This window comes from Pelobates fuscus, chromosome 2 (assembly GCF_036172605.1).
Source record: "Pelobates fuscus isolate aPelFus1 chromosome 2, aPelFus1.pri, whole genome shotgun sequence".
In the NCBI taxonomy this organism is placed as follows: Eukaryota; Metazoa; Chordata; class Amphibia; order Anura; family Pelobatidae; genus Pelobates; species Pelobates fuscus.
The window spans coordinates 336794091-336815557 of record NC_086318.1 but is presented as its reverse complement, the minus strand read 5'-3'; the positions used below and the strand labels follow the sequence as shown (position 1 = coordinate 336815557).

The 21467-nt window shown below is 40.6% G+C and overlaps 1 protein-coding gene across 1 annotated transcript; it reads right to left on the bottom strand.

Moving 5' to 3' along the window:
* Positions 1 to 240: 240 nt before the first annotated feature.
* MANEA (mannosidase endo-alpha) lies at positions 241 to 18833 on the bottom strand. The gene is made up of 5 exons (XM_063441319.1): positions 18746 to 18833; positions 14966 to 15513; positions 9749 to 9858; positions 3817 to 3893; positions 241 to 1772 (listed from the first exon to the last, which is right to left on the bottom strand). Exons 2-5 carry the CDS (start codon positions 15477 to 15479, stop codon positions 1136 to 1138), a joined length of 1338 nt encoding a protein of 445 aa, XP_063297389.1. The 5' UTR covers positions 15480 to 15513; positions 18746 to 18833; the 3' UTR covers positions 241 to 1135.
* Between the last annotated feature and the right edge of the window lie 2634 nt (positions 18834 to 21467).

Sequence of the window (21467 nt, the reverse complement as noted above, 5' to 3'; positions counted from 1 at the left end):
TACACACACACTGCATTCATACACACACACTGCATTCATTATATACACACACTGGAAATAAATATTCAATTAATATAATTTTTTTAGGATCTAATTTTATTTAGAAATTTACCAGTAGCTGCTGCATTTCCCACCCTAGTCTTATACTCGAGTCAATAAGTTTTCCCAGTTTTTTGGGGTAAAATTAGGGGCCTCGGCTTATATTCGGGTCGGCTTATACTCGAGTATATACGGTATATGGCAGTTAAGTGGACAACTTTGAGATAAAGTAGCACTCCAGGCATCCACATCCCATAAGGTGGGATCTATAGAGTTTTCTTTTTTCCTTCAAAAATACCATCATACATAGGATCATAGCAAAATGGTTTGGTATAGCTCACTTAAGATGTGGTTTAGCATGTGGATTTTCAGCAAGTGTAGGAATGTGGTTTTAGGGTTTTTATTTTTTGGGATATTTAAAAACAAAACGCTGCTTCATATATTTAAAAAAAAAAAAAAAAAATGAATGGGTCAGCCCATAACTAGTAGGTTTACATTTTAGGAACAGACAGCATTTCTTCAGTGGATTGGACTGAGCTCCATTCGATTGATCGTGGTTATTGTTACCCCATTCAAAACAATGTGTGTTAAGGTTTCTAGATCTTCCATTCATGCCCTGCCATTCTCTTATCTCTAACATTCTATGAATTTCAGAAAATTGAATTTCAATGCTGATTGCATTAACTAAGAGCTCTTGCTACAGTTTCTAGCACTGTATGTCTTAAACATATTAAATAATGTTATCGGCTCCCAAAAAGTATTGGTCACATCCATCCTGTTTCTTTATTGGTGGCTGGTAGAGTCCGATTTGTCTGACTGAAGAATATGAATTGAAAAGATTGATTGAAAAATAAGTGTCTTTTTTCTTTTATAGGACAGGGTAAATTCACACTAGTATTCATATTTTTGGAATCTATGTTTTCTTTTAGCATCCGTCTACATACATCTGGAAATGTGAAAATTTCATGTTCAGGCCTGGGGTGGCTAATATGATCTCTTTGAATCACAATTACTGAAGATTGTCTCATCTTTAAGAATTATGTTTTAACACACAAAAGATTGGTTGCTTGTATTATATATATATATATAGCCTGTATTAGACAAGCCATTGTTCTTTTTCCTTCACAAATTTTTCAGACCATTTTCTAGTGAGCTGCAGGTACATATTTGGCTTATATGGCAAATAATCCTCATATTTAACAAGACCATTCTTTTTCGGTATAGCTGCTTCAATTTGGGTTCCTTCGTGCCATTCATTAAAGGAAGTGATGGAAATAATACTAGGTCGAACCATCAAAGCTGCATTTAGAGCAGTTTCATAGTATTTCCCATTGATTCGATTTCTCGTGTTCTGAAAATTCCATGGACGAATGCTAGTATCTATGTATCCAGGTCCAACACTTGGAATAAATATTAAGTTGTTGGTGTCACAGAAAGTTTTTAAACTTGACCAGTGATGATGTGAAGATCCAAATGAAAAACCATTTGTTGCAAAGTAAGTGTAAAGACCGTCAAAACCACTTCTGTGGATATCATATTTATGTTTTTCTTCAACAAGCAAGGCAATAAAAATCCCATCATATGGGGTATTTCGAATACTCTGGGACCCGGACAGTGTCAAAAGATTGGCCCAGGTATCAGGGCTAGTTATATACGAGTCATAAATATAGAACATTGGTAATGTTCTTCCTGTGCTGGTTTTAGAATGATAAAATGCTGGGTGGCTTCCATATCTAGAAGGGGGAAAAGATAAAGATGAAATAAAAAAAGTAAATATCTACGTCACAACAAGGATTATATAAGTTATCCTATTGGTTTGAGCCATAATGTATTAGGGAGCAGTGTAATTCCTTAATATCCTCTAAAAGTACATGAAAGATTCATAGAAACAATAAAGAATACAAAGAACATGACAGAGTAATCTAGCATCTTATTTGTGAATACGCTGAAATTTATTTTCCACCTCCATTAGTTTATCTACTCACCCCTGTACATGGGGTTTCAGACTGGGTTGAGAGACTCCCATTTGGACATAGAGGATCCTAGGGAACCATTCTTTAGTTAATTATCATTTAAGAACATGAAATTGAGAAGATAAAGGAGTGTTTTGAGCAGTTTCATGCCAACTGACTATATTTATATGCACAGGAAGAGGGAACCAACACCTCTGCCAGATTTTTCTATGTTATACCCTCCTTGCACCCACCACACAGTAGATGGAGAAGAGGAGAGTACCAAAGTTTTCTTCTTAAGTTCTGAAGGCCCTGAGGAACCTTTCTAATGTTTCAACTCTTACCTCCAACATGTGATGTGGGGGAAGAGCTATTTGTTCCCGGCTCACTCTGGTCAGTACTCCTGGTGACCTTTAAAACATTTCTTCTTTTGTAAAATTGTAATTTAATAATTTATAGTGACATTTTTGGCAATTTCCAAGATAACTGGTCCCATCACAATACTAATTGTAAACAATTGTAGGGTAGGTTTGAATCAAATGATGGCAACTTTTGTAAATGTTCTCTGACTTTTTGATTCCAGTTTTCACATATTTCATTATTCCTAATTGTATATCACTAATAATTCCACCTATTAGGCTATATATGAAAATATATTTTATGACGGACATTGGTTTTTGAAAACATATCTGCAATAAAAGACTTATAACTCCCAGAAGTTTCACTCGCAAGAAGGGCAAGATGTTTTTTTTTTTTTAATAACTAATTTTTAAAAAATTTTAAGGTTGAACAAACAGAACACTTCTGAAGAAGCCTTTTTACAGGTGAAACGCATTAACAAAAACAATAAAATGTTGTATATAAAAATCACTAAAAAATGTCCACTTAACGCGTTTTACCTGTAAAAAGGCTTCTTCAGAACACTTCTGAAGAAGCCCTTTTTACAGGTGAAACGCGTTAAGTGGACATTTTGTAAGTGGACATTTTTTAGAGTGATTTTATATACAACATTTTATTGTTTTTGTTGTTAAATAAATAGTATATTTTTATCTTTTTATCACTCTGGATTACCATTCCTTTACTTCCTGGTTACCATCACATTCCCTGGTGGGGATTATACCACCTATGCTACACCAACTAGAGCAAGTCTTGCTCTAGTACATGTGAGTACGACATTTTATATATTTTTTCATTGTATTTACATTATCAATACATATTGCACTATTTGGATTCTCTATGTCTCTCCATATATCATCTGCCTGAGACTGTCAAGACGCCTATTGTTTCATATATATCCCTAGACGGGGATTGTTCTGTCTATGCGAAATAACAGCTGAGCTCTGAGTTAGCTCTGGTAAATGTGAGTGTGCACTCATTGAAGCACTCTTTCACATACCTACTATACTTACCTTATTGCACTATTATTCTTTGTTTTTTACTTTGAGGTCAACTGTATAGAGACCGTCATCATAAGATCTGTGTACGTATATTATTTATACCATACTGTCTAGAGCGCGGTTCTCCCCCCTCTTTTCTGATAGCTATAATTAGCACGATAGCAACAACTATTATTATTAGAAAAAAGAAAAAAAAAACACAACCCAATACTGGATGCACCTTACAGATGGTTACATTAGCCAATAGAGTATATCAGAGAATATTAGGGGTTACAGTCCAACAACAGCTGAAATACTCTAGTGATAAACAGAGTATGAACTCAGGTTTCTTCCGCTTCAGGGGAAAGGGATGACCCTCCTAGGCTCAAAGATAAATATTTGATAGAATGAAATGGAAATTTAACGTATAACTTTGAAAAATAACTTACTTATCAATAATGTAGACCACATTACTTCGCAAACTGCGGTCATCTCGACTTTGGTATGGCTCAATGTGGAATGTAACCTAAAAATGTACAAATGTAACATAAGCAATTAAGACTATACACATAATCAGATAAATTAAGTTGATTTTTTAGAAGAGGGTCAGCTGACATTCTCAGCCAAAACATTAGACCTGTATTGCAGGGTTTAGTTCAGGTGAATTAACAGAGTTAAGCAGTAGATTCCAGCTCTCTGGGTGAGGTAGTGGAGGAGGAGGGCAGAATGTGGTACAACACAGGTAAGAAGTCAAACCATTCTAAAATGCAATGTATGATCATATACTGTAACTCAGGGCTTGACAAATTTGCTTGCAATCCAGGAGCCAGCTATAAAAGTTAGGAGCCAGAGAAATCAACGTCAAAAATTAAATTCTTAACCCCTTAAGGACCAAACTTCTGGAATAAAAGGGAATCATGACATGTCACACATGTCATGTGTCCTTAAGGGGTTAAAGGGACACTACAGTAACCAGAACCCCTAGAGCTTAATGTAGTTGTTCTGAAGTCTATATCCTGTCCCTGAATGCTTTTTAATGTAAACACTGACTTTTTAGACAAAAGGCAGGGTTTACATTGATGCCTGTGACACCTCTAGCGACAGTCACTCAGACGGCCTCTAGAGGAACAGCACCTACGTTAATGTTCCCTATAAAGATGCACTGATTTAATGCATCTCTATGAGAAGTTAAATTGGCGCAGCAGCATTTTTACATGCATGCGCAATAGTTTCCCAATGCATTGAATTGGCTGAGAACAGCAAGATTGATGATCTCAGCCATGGAGGTGAGGCCAGTCGTGTTGTCACCAGCATGGTTAAAAAGGTGAGTAAAACACCTTTCCCATGTGATTGAAGGGAACTCAAACTCACTGACCGATACACACACACAGACAGGCGCAGACTGGGACAAAAATTCAGCCCAGGCATTTAAAGGCAGAGCAGCCCTAGGAAGGGCGCGGCCCGAGAGGGTGCCTGTTGTGCCATCACCAATGAAGTGCATGCCTCTCCAAGTGGGCACATCTTCTTAATGCCCCTCAGGGCAGTAAACATGTCTTGTGGGAGAGATAGGGGATGTGTGTGTTTGTGTAGGAGAGAACAGGGGATGTTGTGTAAGAGGGGGATAGAAGATCTACAACTTGGAAGGAGGACATGAGACTGGAGAGTGTGAGAGGGGGACATGGAGCTGTTGGTGTGAGAGGGGGACAAAGAAGCTGCTAAGTGTTGGCATTGGCTGCTGGGTGTAAAAGAGGGATATGGGGCCGCTGGGTGTGAGATGGGGGGTGGGGAGACAGGGGCTGCTGGATTTTAGGTGGGGAGACAGGGACTGCTGGTGTGAGAGGGGACATTGGGCTGATGGGTGTGAGAGGGGACATTGGGCTGATGGGTGTGAGAGGGGACATTGGGCTGATGGGTGTGAGGGGGGACATGGGGCAGCTGGGTGTGAGGGGGACATGGGGCTGCTGGATGTGAGAGGGGCCATGGGGCTGCTGGGTGAGAGGGGCCATGGGGCTGCTGGGTGAGAGGGGCCATGGGGCTGCTGGGTGAGAGGGGCCATGGGGCTGCTGGGTGAGAGGGGCCATGGGGCTGCTGGGTGAGAGGGGCCATGGGGCTGCTGGGTGAGAGGGGCCATGGGGCTGCTGGGTGAGAGGGGCCATGGGGCTGCTGGGTGAGAGGGGAATTTGAGCTACTTGGGGGGTGGGGGGGATGGGCTGCTGGGTGAGAGGGGACATTGGGCTGCTGGGTGAGAGGGTAATTGGAGCTACAGGGTGAGAGGGTAATTGGAGCTACTGGGTGAGGGGGGAACAGAGGCTGCTGGTTGAGACTGGGGATGCTGGCTGAGGGGGACATAAAAAAACAAACAAACACTTAATAAAAAAAAAAATACATTATTAATTGTATTTAAAAACAAAACTGCACTGTTACTCCCTCTTCATTACCATGAAACCTTGGTGGGAGGGAGAGCAATCGTTTTCCCTGGTTGTCCAGTGGCTGAAGTGTCTGGTCTACACCCCAGGCAGGTGTAGACCATGTGCACTGGGTCCGCGCTGTCCTGACGCATGCGTGTGCAGGCTGATGAGGGAGATCTTTCGTCTCCTCATTGAGGAAGGGCCACAGAGCTCCCTCTATGGGCCGGAGGTCAGGCAGTACTAGTCCTAAAGGGGCCGGCCGGGGAGATCACTTGATCTCCCCGTCGGCCTCTGCCCTTGGCAGTCAGGGCCTGCCCACAGACACAAACACACTCACAGGCAAAAACCCACATATACTCACACAGACAGAGACACATACACACACAAATAATTACTTTTTAATTTTAATTTAAATCCACCCAGGCTTCCTACATTTGGAGAGCTTGAGTGGATAAGCTTTCCCTGGGGTCTAGTGGGGCTGCTGTCATCTCCCTGCTCATCTCACTCACATGCACTGTTTAGTGAGCTGGAGTGACATAACCCAGCTCTCGGCATCACTGCAAGCCGCGCAAGGGAGCAGAGCATGGAGATTCCGGCGGGCCATTACTGTGTTTTCATTAACTAGTAATGGATTAAAAGAATTAGGAAGGCATTGTCTCACCTTGGCTAGTGTGGCCCTATCTGAAAACACAAAACTGTCTTACAGGGGCGAGGACTGACACTCCTGCTCCTGCTCCGGGTGGCGGTTTCTTACCAATTACCGACCGAAACAAGCACCCACTGACCTGAGACCAGCCACCGGGAACCAGGGACTTACTTATGTTACCTTATTTTTTATACCCATCTTTAGTTTATATTACATGCAAGTATTATTTCAAATGGCACTAAGATAGCCTATTCTGTGCAGTGGTAGTTCCCAGCACATCGATTTGGCATAACATGTTATTTTTTGCAGGCAGTGTTCTAGTCTTTTAGTTTACTGTGTCTGATAACTCCATACTCTATTTCCACAACCAACTTATCAGTCAGCCTGTATAGTGTGGTTTTGTAGCACTCTGTTTTTATATCAACTGACTACTAAGCATCCTTCTTACACTTCATGCTATCTTGTTATATCTTGCATGAACATGAACACCCAAGTTGATTTTGAAGCCGAAGTTAATTACTCTTGTTTATTGTATTGTAATATGTGCAATTGATCTCCATATGATATGCCATGTAATTGTATGTTTCTGAAGTGCTTTCTACTGCTATTGTGGTATTGCAAGCATAAATGTAATATCCTGCACAACAAAAATTAAGAATGTGTAAAAAAAAACCAAAAAAAAAAAACCTTGTCTTACAATAGAGCTTTCACATTGTATAAGAGATTTATGTCAGAACATAACCTGGTTCGGTTTCAGTTTTTCACTATTTCAAGTCTGGTAGCTTTCGCATCCTTTTATCACACACCACCATTAAATTATATTTGACCGGCATCCACCACCACATGTATACGCTATACCCAGATAACCCTAGGTTTTTATCATCTTACCCCATTAAAAACATACTAAAAGGCATACAGAAAACCAGTACCACTCCTCCACCCCTAAGGTTACCAATACATAAACATGTATTTAAGGACATGTCTGACTTATTGGATACAGGCCCGTTTGAACACACAACGAATATGGTAATCAAATCGGCCATTTACTTGGCTTATTACGGTTTTCTTCGACCTTGCGAATTCACTATACATAGTAATAAATATGCACGAGATTGCCTTAAATGTTCCTATCTTATCAAGCGACAAGATCACTATCTTGTCCCTACCAGTTACTAAAACAAGTCAGCTTGTTAAAGTACTGCATTTCACTTATTATCCGACTTCAAACAAATGGTGCCCGGTAAAAGTGCTGGATACATATCTCCAATCATTACCACCCCAGTCAGATATCCCGCTGCTAGTCCTCCACAAAGCTGTCTTAACAACAGCAACGTTCATGCAATATGTACGCATATTACTGACCAGACTAGGTCTGAACGCCAGCACTTTTTATGGACATTCTTTTAGGATAGGGACAGCCTCCACGGCCTCTAGTCACGATATTCCAGTACTTGTAATTAAGTCTTTGGGCCGCTAGAAGTCGTCTGCATTTGCTCTGTATATACCTCAATCTGTTTTAGAAATAAGGTCTGTCTTTGTAAAACGGTCATCTTGAGGTATTTTCTTTGCACTATGTTTCATGTTTGCAATAAATATTTATTTGGCAAGAAACTGCTGATTTTTGCCCTCTTTATTACAGGCCTACCGCATGCGTCGGTTTCAGCACACTTCAACCGACTTGTTCATATCTATAATTTACATCAAACAGTACATACGCTAACGTTACAAGAATATATATATATATATATATTGCGAGTGTGTGTCTGTCAGGGATTGTGTGCACCTGTGCATGTCTGTCTGTCAGTGAGTGCACATATGTCTGTCAGTCTAGGTGCCTGTTAGTGTATGTTTAGGTTACCAGCCCATCTCCGATCGCACGGGAATGGTGTTTTTACTCGCCTATTTTCCAATACTGGTCCGGCCTCGCCTTGACTGGTCCACATCCATAGCTGAGATTATCAATCTTTATAATCTCAGCCAATCTGATGTTTTCCAATAAGAAAGCATTGGGAAGGTACTGAGCATTAGCTGCAAAATCCTCATGAAATCAATGCATCTCTATAAGGAATGTTCAGCGCCTCAATGCAGAACTTGAAGACGCTAAATGTAGGATAGGAGACACTTTAGTGGCCATTTGAGTGACAGCCATGCGTTTCTTAGGTATAAGTAGGTTTAGATACTCAGACTAACAAATAGGTTGGATAATATGAAAGTTGAAAACCACTAGAGGATGAATCAAGCAAACACGGTTGCATCTTTCTATGTATAGTAAGAGCTAAACAAAACAAAACAAAAACAAAATAATCATATCACAAAACAGCTAATCAAGCCTATAATTGGCAGAAGGGCTGTCTCTGCTTGTGGGTGAGTTCCAGTATGTGCATGGTTGAGCTGCCCTGGAGGGTGGGTAATCATTCAGCCCATTCCAGAGCCAGGAAGCATAAGGCATACTGAGAGTCCAGGAGGCGATGGCAACTTGAGTGTGACGAGGGTTACCCCTCCAGCCCCAGGCCAGATAGTAGGCTGACATATGTGAACCACGAACTTGGGAGCCCATAGGAACCAAGCCCTGCCCCTGTGAGAGGAAACCAAAGATTTTGATGATGTTGAGCAGCTTGTCGCCGTAGGACCTCTGCCGTTGTGGGGGATGTCGCGGACTGGTGTCCCAAGAGAAATTTGAGTCATATTACGCATTTAGTTATCTATAAACAACCCTAGTCCATTAAGTTGGCTTAAAGGACCACTATAGGCACCCAGACCACTTCAGCTTAATGAAGTGGTCTGGGTGCCAGGTCCAGCTAGGGTTAACCCATTTTTTTTATAAACATAGCAGTTTCAGAGAAACTGCTATGTTTATAAATGGGTTAATCCAGCCCTCAAAGCCTCTAGTTGCTGTCTCATTGACAGCCGCTTGCGTGATTCTCACTGTGAAAATAATGCTTTCCTATGAGACCGGCTGAATGCGCACGCGCGAGAGGAGGAGGAGGATCGGAGGAGAAGAGCTCCCCGCCCGGCGCTGGAGAAAGGTAAGTTTTAACCCCTTTCCTCTCCCCAGAGCCCGGCAGGAGGGAGTCCCTGAGGGTGGGAGCACCCTCAGGGCACTATAGTGCCAGGAAAACGAGTATATTTAAGACAACTTTAGAGAAAACAGGGAAATATAGATGTGGTCATGCAGTAGCAAGAGAACTTTTGTATTAGTTTACAAAGGTTTGGCTCTAAGATGATCTTTAATATCAGAAGTAATAATTGTTGTAATGATTGTTATCAATATATGTATTAACATTTTTTTTTTTAATTTCCAAAAGCAATATAGAAAAAAATACTAACCTTTAGTTCATACTTGTGTGCTGCGTCTAAAATCACTGGTACCAGGTCATCCCATGGTTCGCCATTGTCATCACTCATTCCTGGCGGATACCATGATAATGACACAACACCTGAAATACATAAAATGAGTTAAAAGTCTTTTTTTTTCCCAATTGGAAGAAGCGAGGGACAGAGTGGCCCCAGTGAGTTACATATACAAGTACTTAATGAGCAGTGCATGTTATTACCTGTGCATTTTCACAAAACAATAGTAGAAGACAACTGTTTAAACTATAAACATTTTAAACAGATTCAAAGTATTTAATGCCTTTATACTAGGGATAGTATATCGGGTTCAGTTGGTTATTAGACAAGATATTTGTTCTTATAGTCTTATGATTGACAGATATTACTGATAACTTACCTCTCCCATTTACCACACGCCGCCTTCCGCATCTGAAAACTACAGCCACCAGACAATGAGGTCCCACGTTGCAATCTCACGTTGCTCTTGTCTGTGATCTCAGCATGTAGAGCTTAACTGAAGTCAGGGACGTGAGACAGTGTATAATTTACTTTAATGTACTGGGCTGGCTGATAGAGTAATTGGAGTGAGATTGCAGTCATCGCACTTCTATCTCTAAAAACATGGTACATGCTGTGATCTCAGTGATCCCAGCATATACTGGCTCCTGAGAGTGATTGGAGGGTGATTGCAAGCAGCACATTCAGCTAATGCTGAAGGACAACTTAAGACACATCTATGCATTTAAAACAAAGGTAAAACTATCGATCTGCAGTTATGAGGAGTGATTAACTAATATAGATTGGTTCTGCAGTAAAGACTAAATGGAGCAGAAAGGGTATGAACCTAGTACTCCTGAATCCCAGGAGATACGATATGGCAGTAGGTACTACTGGCTGTCACCTAGGCGAGTGTCATAAAGGTTGGACAAGAAAGCCAGGTTCCAGTGTCATCTCTCAGGGTGCTGTGACAGCGATGTAGTGGAGTGCACTGGAAGGCTAAGGTTTATGCTTTAAACTGTAACCTGCGAACATTAGTCCCTAGTTGTTTGATCCGGGGTCTCCTTGTTCCTTCTCCTCTGTCACCTCTAAACTTTTCGTTGTAGCTGTGTATGGCTCTGATGCCAAGTCAAGCTTTCTCATAAATGACTCTGGGTCATACATGCAGATTAAGGAGAGTGTATGGTCACCCTTTGTGACTATGATCAAGCCCTCAAAGCCCCAGCGGTACTTGACACAGTTTGTCCCGCAGTTTCCTGGCAACTAGAGCCAGTTGTCTCCTTTCTGTGAATACTGTTAACGGGAGGTCTCCATAGAAGTCCACAGAGTAGCCCTCATTACAGTCCCTAGGGCTCTAATAGAAGACCTTGTGGTGACATCTTTCATGACAATAATAGTGTCTGTGGGGGCTCCTTCTGGGGCTGCAGCTGCTTTACGGACTCTGAATGCAGACATCACCAGTGAAGGGTCAGTGCTACCTTTGAGGTCACCAGCCTTTGGTGCGTCTGATTCTTGAAGGGACACTATAATCACCAGAACAACTACAGCTTATTGAATTTGTTCTGGTGAGTAGAATCATTACCTTCAGGTGTTTTGCTGTAAACACTGTCTTTTCAGAGAAAATGCAGTGTTTACATTACACTGGCCTCTCATCAGATAGCTGTTAGAGATCCTTCCTGGGTCATGGCTGCCTAGCATCCACACATTCAGTGTCTCCTCCCTCTGCATGCAGACACTGAACTTTCCTCATAGAGATTCATTGATTTAATTAATCTCTATGAGGAGATGCTGATTGGCCAGGGCTGTGTTTGAATCATGCTGGCTCTGCCCTTCATCTGCCTCTTTGTCAGTCTCAGTCAATCCTATGGGGAAGCATTGTGATTGGATCAGGCTACCACTTCTGATGAGGTCAGCACACTGCTTGTTTTTCTGAGTCTAACAGCATGCAGAGTTACAGTTTCAAGCTTGAATACAGTAAGCTTTTTACTATATGTATGGAGGCATGAGGGGCCCAGGGGGGCTAGATGGTGGTTTTAACACTATAGGGTCAGGAATACATGTTTGTGTTCCTGACCCTATAGTGATCCTTTAAAGGGACACTCTAGGCACCCAGACCACTTCTGCTCATTGCAGTGGTCTGGGTGCCAACTCCCACTACCCTTAACCCTGCAAGTGTAATTATTGCAGTTTTTCATAAACTGCAATAATTACATTGCAGGGTTAACTCCACCTCTAGTGGCTGTCTACTAGACAGCCACTAGAGGTCACTTCCTGGGTTCTAGCACAGGAAACCTGTGCTAGAGCGTCGCTGGACGTCCTCACGCTGTGTGAGGACATCCAGCGTCGCTCAAAACCCCATAGGAAAGCATTGAAATGATTTTTCAATGCTTTCCTATGGGGAGACGTAATGCGCATGCGCGGCATTTCCGCGCATGCGCATTGCGTCTCCTCGGCCGGTGGGCGAGATCAGTCTCGCCCACCGGCCGACGCAATCACTGGGAGGAGCGTCGCGGAGGCGGAGACAGCGGCGAGGGACATCGCCGCTGTCCCAGGTAAGTGACTGAAGGGGTTTTCACCCCTTCAGTAACCGGGGATTGGTGGGTGGGAGGGAGAGGGATCGTTTTTCTGGCACTGGAGTTTCCCTTTAAGCTTACCTACTTGTTACACACCTTTCTGCTAAGGCTATTGGGCTACACAAGACTCAGATAACATAGTCTTCTCTCCAGCTACATCGCCGATGCTAGCAGAAGCCTCCCTGCTAGGCTGGAAAGAAGCATTCTATGCAGCATTTGACACTGTATGCAAGGAGGTTTTGGCAACGCATATTCGGACATGAAACCCAACTCCCCTCAATTGCCAATAAGTCGGATCTAGACAGTATATTTTCCCTCTGCTCCCTATCTGGGGTGGAAACTCAGATGGGGGTTAACCCTGTTCACATTCCACAACACACCTGGAGGATCTCTTCTATGTGGGACTCCCTGGAGACCTTGACATGATCATCTAGTAAGAAGAGGTCAGTGGGCGTTTTGTGCCGGTTTCTGTAACAGTCTGTGTCTGAACAAGTGGAGTATGAGTGCACTACTGGGCTGAGGCAGACACGCAGACTCAACTCATTGAGAGCTGAGGGAGGGAGCTGGGCTGCGAGCGGCTGAATCAGGGAGGCGGGCCGTGGAATGAGTGCGGTGGCGAGGGAGAGAGCTGTAATCTCAATGCTCTGCTCCCTCAAGTGATGCCTGGAGCCAGAATATGACATTCTGGCCACGCATCACTAAACAGTGCTCTAGGGAGCAGAGCACAGCAGCCCCACTGGACCCCAGGGACAGCTAATCCACTCCAGCTTTTCCAAATGGTAGGGAAGCTGGGTGGATTTAAAATAATAACAGTAATGATTTTTGAGTGAGTGTAAGAGCTGCAGTGGGTGTGTGTGTGTTTGAGTGTGTATGTCTGTCTGTCAGTAAGTGAGTATCAAATCAGTGTGTGTGTGTGTGTGTGTGTGTGTATGTTTAGGTGAACTGCGGGGGTACATGGAAAAGGTGTTTTTACACACCTTTTCCCCATGGCGTGCTGGTGACTCAATCCGGATGAGCTCAAGAAATCCAATGCTTCCCCATGAAAAAAAAAAACATTGGGAGACTATTGCGCATGCGCGGCATAACGCCATGACGCGCAATCAACTTCTCCTCAAAGAGATGCAATTGAATCAATGAATCCCTATGAGGAGCATTAATGTAGGTGCAGCATTCACCCAGGAAGCACTTCTAGAGGCTTCTAGTGAGTGACTGTCACTAACGGTGTTACTAGATAGCAATGTAAACCCTGCCTTTAGTCTGAAAAGTCAGTGTTTACATTGAAAAGCGTGCAGAGACCGTATATAGACTTCAGAACAACTACATTAACCCCTTAAGGACCAAACTTCTGGAATAAAAGGGAATCCTACAATGTCACACATGTCATGTGTCCTTAAGGGGTTAAGCTGTAGTGGGTATGGTAACTATAGTGTTCCTTTAAGAATTGTATTTTTGATGTTGAAAAATTTGACTGATAGATTTCAAGCAAATTTGTCAAGCCATGATTTACAATATTTAGCCAATGAAATGCAACCACATAATTACTTTCACATGTGTCATCTTTTATCAGCAAATTAAATAAAGTTATAAAACCAGTTCTTTTCACTTTATTTTATCTATGGTTAAAGGAAAACTATAGGGTCAGGAACACAAACATTCCTGACCTTATAGTGTTAAAAAAACACTATGTAGCCCTCCCCTGGCCGCCCTAAATATAGTAAGATCTTATCTTTTTTCCAGTCTGCCAGTGCCGGCTATGCCCCTTATTGGCTGATATGGTCAATTCTGATGATCTCAGCCAAGGAAGCAGGCCAGGGGTCAGAGCCAATCAGCAACTCCTCATAGGAAGACGCATTGAATAAGTGCATCTCTATGAGGAAAGTTTGCTGTCTTCATGCAGTGTGCAGCACCTCTAGTAGCTGAGGAGTGGCCACGGGAGGTGCTCCTAATGTAAACACTCCCTTTTTTCAGAAAATACAGTGTTTACTGCAAAAAGCCTGCAGGTACTGAATATACTCACTAGAAAAAACTAAAATAATTTATAATTAACATGTAAAATACTGTAATTACTTTAAGTGAAATAATTTAAAGGGACCCGGGAAAAAAAAATAAAAAATTCGGGGCACTTTACGCTCCTAGAGTGCCCCGCTCCTTCGCGCCCCCCTTTCCCCCCCGATGTCAGCCGGTGGTGAAGATCTAATGCGCATGCGCAGCTATGGCAGAGTGTTTTCCTATGGGAAAAATCTGACGCTGGAGGTCCGTGAGGACGTCCAGCATCAGATAATGGACCAAAAGTCAGTTTGGATTCCGGAAGCCCTCTAGTGGCTGTCTGTTAAGACAGCCACAGAGAGCAAACTTAGAGCTGCAATGTAAACATTGAAGTTCTCTGGAACTGCAATGTTTTACATTGCAGCACTAAGTGCAGAAGAGATACAGCACCCAGACCACTTCAATGAGCTGAAGTGGTCTGGGTGCCTACAGTGTCCCTTTAAAAGTGGTGCTCCATGTACATCAAGTCTATGGCAGCACAAAGTCAAATTTTTTCATCATTTTCACATGCATGTAGTGACCACAAGCTATATAGGTTTGTATCATAAACTAAATAAATCAGTAGCAAAACAAGATCATTTTAAAAACACTTTACCTATAGAAGCTGACCGCATTTGTTTCATGTGAGCATCGATGACAGATGGGTCTTTGGAACTATATGGTCCCAGCTCAGGGTAAAAATTTGCTCCAATATCATCAGGAGGTTTGTGTTCTCCATTGGGAAAATTATTTGCAATTTTTGCATCCCAGTGTTTCAGTAGTTTGTGATTCCAGTGAATATATTTACCATCAAATTGTGGATTTCCATACCAAGTATAATAAAATATATGGAGGTCATAATTTGGGGGTGGTAAGTCTACAGTATCTGTCTGCATAATTGCAGATCCTTGTAAAATTATAGACTGTGTTTGAGCACTAGGTCCTGCTTGAACACGGCTTTCAGTGTCTGGTTCTGCTTCTCTTTGGAATTTCGGTAAAAGTCCAAGTCCAAACGGACTTCCAAAAGCAGCAGAGTCAGGCCTCAAGGTTTTCAGTCCCATCATTATAAAACAAACAAACAAAATGAAAATCCCCAATGTAATACATGTTCTTCTGCGAAATCTCAACATTATGACATTGCTCCATCAACATATTTCTTAAGTGCTGTAGGGAAAAATGAAAAAAATAAAAAGAGTTATGGCAGTTACACTGATAGGGTACTTCAATTAAGCACTTTGTAATGTGTATGATACATAAAAGAAGAAGCAAAAAGAGTATTTAAGAGAATCTACAGAAAATCTTTTAATTGATGTATTTTTTTATGGATTTTGTGCACTTCTGTAATTAGTCAGAGACTTCATGGAATTTTTTATTTTATTTTTAATACTGATCAGAAACTGAAAGAGAGCTGGTCTGGGTATTGTAGGTGCTAGGGATCGACCTATATTGATTTTTTTTAGAGCAGATACCGATAATATGTGAACTTTCAGGCCGATAGGCGATATTTTGTACATTTACCATTTTTTAAAAATAAACTATTTCTAAAGGTAAATGCACAAAATATACATGCCACATGTAGTGGATGCATTGTGTTTAGACAGATGAGCTGTGTGTGATTGTGTAGTGTGTGTGTGTAGTGGATGCAGTGTGTATTTGTGTAGTGTGCATTTATAATGAGTGCAGAGTGTGTTTGTGTAGTATGTATAGCAATACACACTACAATATATACACACACTACACAAACACTGCATTATATACACACACTACACACACACACTGCATTATATACACACTACACACACACACACTGCATTATATATACACTACACACTACACACACACACACACAATGCATTCACTTTACCCACACTACACAAATACTCACTGCATTCATTATATACACACACACTACACAAACACTCACCACATTCACTATACACACTACACACACACACTCTGCATTCATTATATACAAACACATAGCAATACACACTACACACACACACACTGCATTATAGACACACTACACACACTGCATTATAGACACACTACACAATGCATTCACTTTACCCACACTACACAAACACTCACTGCATTCATTATATACACACACACTACACAAACACTCACTATACACACTACACAAACAAACTCTGCATTCATTATATACAAACACACTACACAAACACACACAGCTCCCCTGTCTAAACACACTTCATCCACTACATGTGGCATGTATATTTTGTGCATTTACCTTTAGAATTAGTTTATTTTTTCAAAATGGTAAATGTACAGAATATCGGCAAGTTATTGGCTATCAGCCTGAAAGTTCACAGATTATCAGTATCGGCTCTAAAAAAAATAAATATTGGTCGATCCCTAGTGTCTATAGCCCATTGCACTCATAACTCCAGGCTATTAAAGTGCCATTTAGTAGACCGGTGTAGAGAGGCAAACAATGACAGCCATATGCTTACTTGTTAGCTGAACGCAGTCAGAACTAACCAGTGCTGCAAGTGGCCAAGCTATATAAATATGCTGTTAAGGAAAAAAATGTTTTAGAATAGGGCAGAGGTGGCAAACATATCATGGTGCAGAGATTTTCAAAATATTCCTTAGATATTTTGCAAAACTATGCACTTTCGAGCATGAAGAAGAAAATATAAAAAGCATTCTATTGAGCTGAAATGTTGTAAAATACATCAAACTGTTTTAGTGCTGAATTGCATCTTTAAATACAATATAATTGCCATATCAGATTGAGTATATCTACTCAATCTGGCTTTTCATTTGAAATTCATTTTGAATTATCACTTTAGTAAATAACTGCAAATTTAGCACAAAGAAGCTTTTAAAATCGATTATTGCATTACAGACTAGATAATGGAGGGGGAAAAAAGGAAAAAAAGAAAAGAAGAGAGGAAAAAGCATCATAAGGGAATACACTAACAAGGACAACAGTTTTAACAAAGCAATGAAAATAAAAGGCAGAGTATTCTATTGTATTTGTTGTTGATGTGCACTCATTCTACTGATCCCACTTCACATATTTATAATAGTGGAATAGGAAAACAGTATTTGTAGATTTTACAAGAACAATAGTACTGTATTACTAGTTATCTGGCATTCAGCAAGCACAAAGGACTGTACAAAGTGAGTTGGAGCCTGGGTTGTTCACACAGTTCTAACTAATGTATATTTACATAGCTCCCAACTGTCACTACTTAGAGCCTAAATGCATTTGACCCTCTTTTCCATCATAGTGGCCTTCTTTTCTTCAATACATGTGGTGAGAAATCAAATGACAAATAGGAAATGATCAGCTTGATGGCAGTAACTCCAGCTTGTGTCAAGCTTTGTCAAATGAAGGAAAAATACCAAGAAAAAGTAGTCCCTACTTTGTCTCAGTATATCTTTTGACTTTTGATTTCATCTTTATGAAATACTAATTTTTGATATGGGATGACCGTGACACTTTAAAGGAACACTAATAGCATTAGAAATACAAGTGTGCATTGCAAACACTATAGTGCCATGCTAGCCATATAGGTCTCCACCTGCAAAGAGTAAACAATATATATATATATATATTTTTTACTTACCTTTATCCTCCTTATATCACCAATCTCCTTGGCTGAGATCTCAGTCAACCCAATGCTTTCCCATAGAAAATCACTGGGAAGCTAGTGCGCATGGTCTCTGAGACCATCTGATAGAAGTAGCAGAGAGTTTTACACTGCTATTCTATCTGAAGCGCCTCTAGTGAATGACACCCACAATCAAGGGGGTTGGGTGTCTAGGTGCTTATAGTTTCCCTTTAAAGCATCCCTACCTGTCTATCTGTGATGCTATGATGGATTTAAACAAAATAGCTAAAATAATATGTGGTATTTGTTGTGCGTCACAAAATAAAGTGACAGCTGCTTTAATTCCTATGGTAGCTTCTTCAGCAGGTTACTGCAAACATTTGTGAAGCATTAAAAATGTCAAAAAAATTTGAAGTTGTCATTGGCAACATGAGTTGACATTCATGCAAGTAAACTTAACAATTCCATAATTTCATAAATGTGATTTGTTTGCTACAAAATCAACTGAACATTTCTTCACCTGGAGAATAAAAAGAATGAACTGCCCTCAATACTTTTTTTTAAATTGTAGAATCTGATGATTCATTGAAATTGTAGAAAGTGTCTAAAACAGCAAGTAAGAGCTTGCACAAAACTATTAACCACCTCTCCTAAGTTGATATAAATCTACACCTGTGATCATAAATGAGGCTGCAACTAGTATTCAAAGTAGAACCTTATACATTGCAAACACTATCCTAATATCCTAGCTGTGTAACACATTGTAGTATTCTATACCCACAACTGCTGCCAGGCGGACCTGCACACACCTGGATTAATCAGAGCAGCTCAGCCACCATGTCAGGAGTTGCAGGTGTCCTCATAACGCACACTGTCTGCCATGCCCCTTCCTGATGTGGGATCCAAACATGTAGAGTGCGCATGCGGCGGTCAGTTTGGAAAATGCGCATGTGCCCTCGCACGGCTGAATGCAAAGTGCGCATGCGCGGTGGGAAGGCGACGTATTGCTTTTAGCACTGAGCAGGGAGAGAGTCGTGCTGGCTCCTACATAGTTACATTCTCATTCTATGCCGCCTTACGGCTCCCCATTACCGCAATGCCGCAGCAGCTAGAAGGGATTTCGATGGCTTTTAGTTGTAGTGTTGATATTCCAGTAACAGTAGCCATGTAAGCAGAAAGGTTTATCAAAGCCAAAAAGGGGTTTTACTCTTCGGAAAAGCAAATCGTTTTAAAATAGACAGGGGGTCCATTTTAGTTTAGGGGGTGGGGAAATTTTAAGTGACGAAAAAAAAATGTATGCAACTCGTGCAATTTAGAATCCAAACAATATATAGTATATACAGGCTGATTTCTAAACACATTTATTGTGGGTTTAAAGAAATACCTAAAGCAATTTAGTTTGTTTAAAGTTGCTCTGTCACCCTCCTGAAAAATGTGTATTTCATGAAAATAGAATCTTTATGAAATACTCATTTTGATTGTTGGAATTTCACTGAAATTCCAATCCTGTGGAGAGATATACAGAGAAAAAGTAGGGCCTACTTTGCCTTTGTATAGGTCATCTGACTGACTTTTTTTTAGACTCTGGGTGAAGCTACTGAGTAAATCACAACAGTTTTCACCAGTGCTGCAGGAAATTGGCTCTGGCTATGTAGGATCTCTTAGGATCCTCCATAGGCCTCAATGCTGTACTCTTGTGCATGTTCTCTAAGTCATGTTGGCTCCTGGCACCCACGAGGAGCATGGGCCTTGCAAAGACTTCTGCACTGGGAAGTCTGTGATCTGACAGTCACAGAAAGTCTGGGCGTGGGGAGAAGGGATTGCAGATCTACAGCTTTTTCATGCTGTTTTTAGATCATACACGCAATGGACAAAGCAATAAATGTGTGCATATTTTTATCGGAGGTATAGCGACTAAATTGTTAAAAAAATAAAAATGTTTCCATTGGAATGTTTTGTTTTGAGTCACATTTTTGTGAGTATTATTGCTGAGGAGTTCTGTTGTAGTCTCAGACCAACAATATACTGAGCTCCTAGAAAAGAGGAACATAGGGATTTGGGCCCCAAATTGGAACTGTCCTTTCCAAATACGGACACTTGGAAGGTACGACAAAGTAGTTATTATCAGCAATCACCATCAGTACACATTTCAACGATATTGGGTGCTCCAGAACCATTCCTGATATAGGTTCTTGTGCCGTAGGCAGGTTGCTGTTCCATCTCTTCAGTAAAATTAAAAGATTGAGTTCTCAGTACTCGGCAATCAATGTAAAGTGGGCAAGACAAATTTTCAACACAATAAGTGTCTTTGTCCAGCCATTAATGTGTTTGCATTATACTGGTCACTACACAGCTCCTCCTTACTCATAAAATATACCCCTTTTCATTACCTTCGCTCTGCAAATTACCTTCTCCTGACATCTGCTTGTTCCTGCTCTGCTAACTCTCTCTGCAGGATATTTCAAGGGCTGTCCCGTTCCTTTGGAATTCCTTAACTCATGTCAGGAATTCATTGGAATTCCTTAACTCATGTAAAGGACTAGCTTCTAGTCCTTTAAGAAAGTACTGAAAACACGCATCTTTAGGAAAGTTCACCATCTTACTGTGTGACGTTTCTCTCATTTCACTAGCCTTATCGCTTCCCTTGCCTCCATAGCCCAGCTTGAACGCTCTGCTGTTCGCTTCTACCACACACCACTTACTATCTTGTTTAAAAACAGGCTTCTTATCCAGCAATCTCTACCGCTGTCATGCTGTTATTTCTCGCGTGTTTACCCCTTCCTCATAGATTGTTAACTTGTTTGAGCAGGGTGTTCTTCACCTCTTGTTTGTTATATTCCATGTTGGTTACTTGTTGTCAAATATCCCCATTTTATAATTGTCAAGTGCTGCAGAATATGTTGGTGCTAAATAAATGCAAATAATAATAACTGATTATACAACATCATATGTAGGGGAATTCATGATGGGAATTCATGACAGCAAAATCAAGATTTAACTTTTAAGTAAAAATAAGCAGTTTTCATATCTATGTTATATATAAAATTAAAAAGTGTCTAAGCTAAAAAAATGAATTGTAAATATAGAATTACTGTGCTATATATTATATAATAGCTTCATAATCTTATACAATTTAAAGGTATAGTACATACCAAATATTTCATATATAAGTACATAGTCTATGAAAATTATTTATAAAATATTTTACCAGGATGGATACATTGAGATTTCTTTCGTTTTCAAGTATGTCCTGGGTCCACAAAACATTGCATTGTTACAATAGGATACAATATTTCAAAAATACAATATACAAACAATATATATATATTTAGTTATGTGTGTATGTATATATATATATACATACATACACACACACATAACTAAATACTGACTCTGTTGGGGTGCATTTATATAACACCCTTAAGCATGATGCAAGTTGGGGAAGATGTTAAACATAACAATGATAGAAAAATCATGTGATAATAGTAAACAAGTTTGAATAATCACGTGCACAAAAGTAAACCAAGGATA

Coding starts and splice junctions, on each gene's coding strand:
- MANEA (XM_063441319.1), bottom strand. CDS start 15,479: ATGTTGAGATTTCGCAGAAGAACATGTATTACATTGGGGATTTTCATT. Junction 9,859..14,965: donor AATGCGGTCAGCTTCTATAG/GTAAAGTGTTTT, acceptor TATGTATTTCAG/GTGTTGTGTCATTATCATGG. Junction 1,773..3,816: donor GTGGTCTACATTATTGATAA/GTAAGTTATTTT, acceptor TCCCCCTTCTAG/ATATGGAAGCCACCCAGCAT.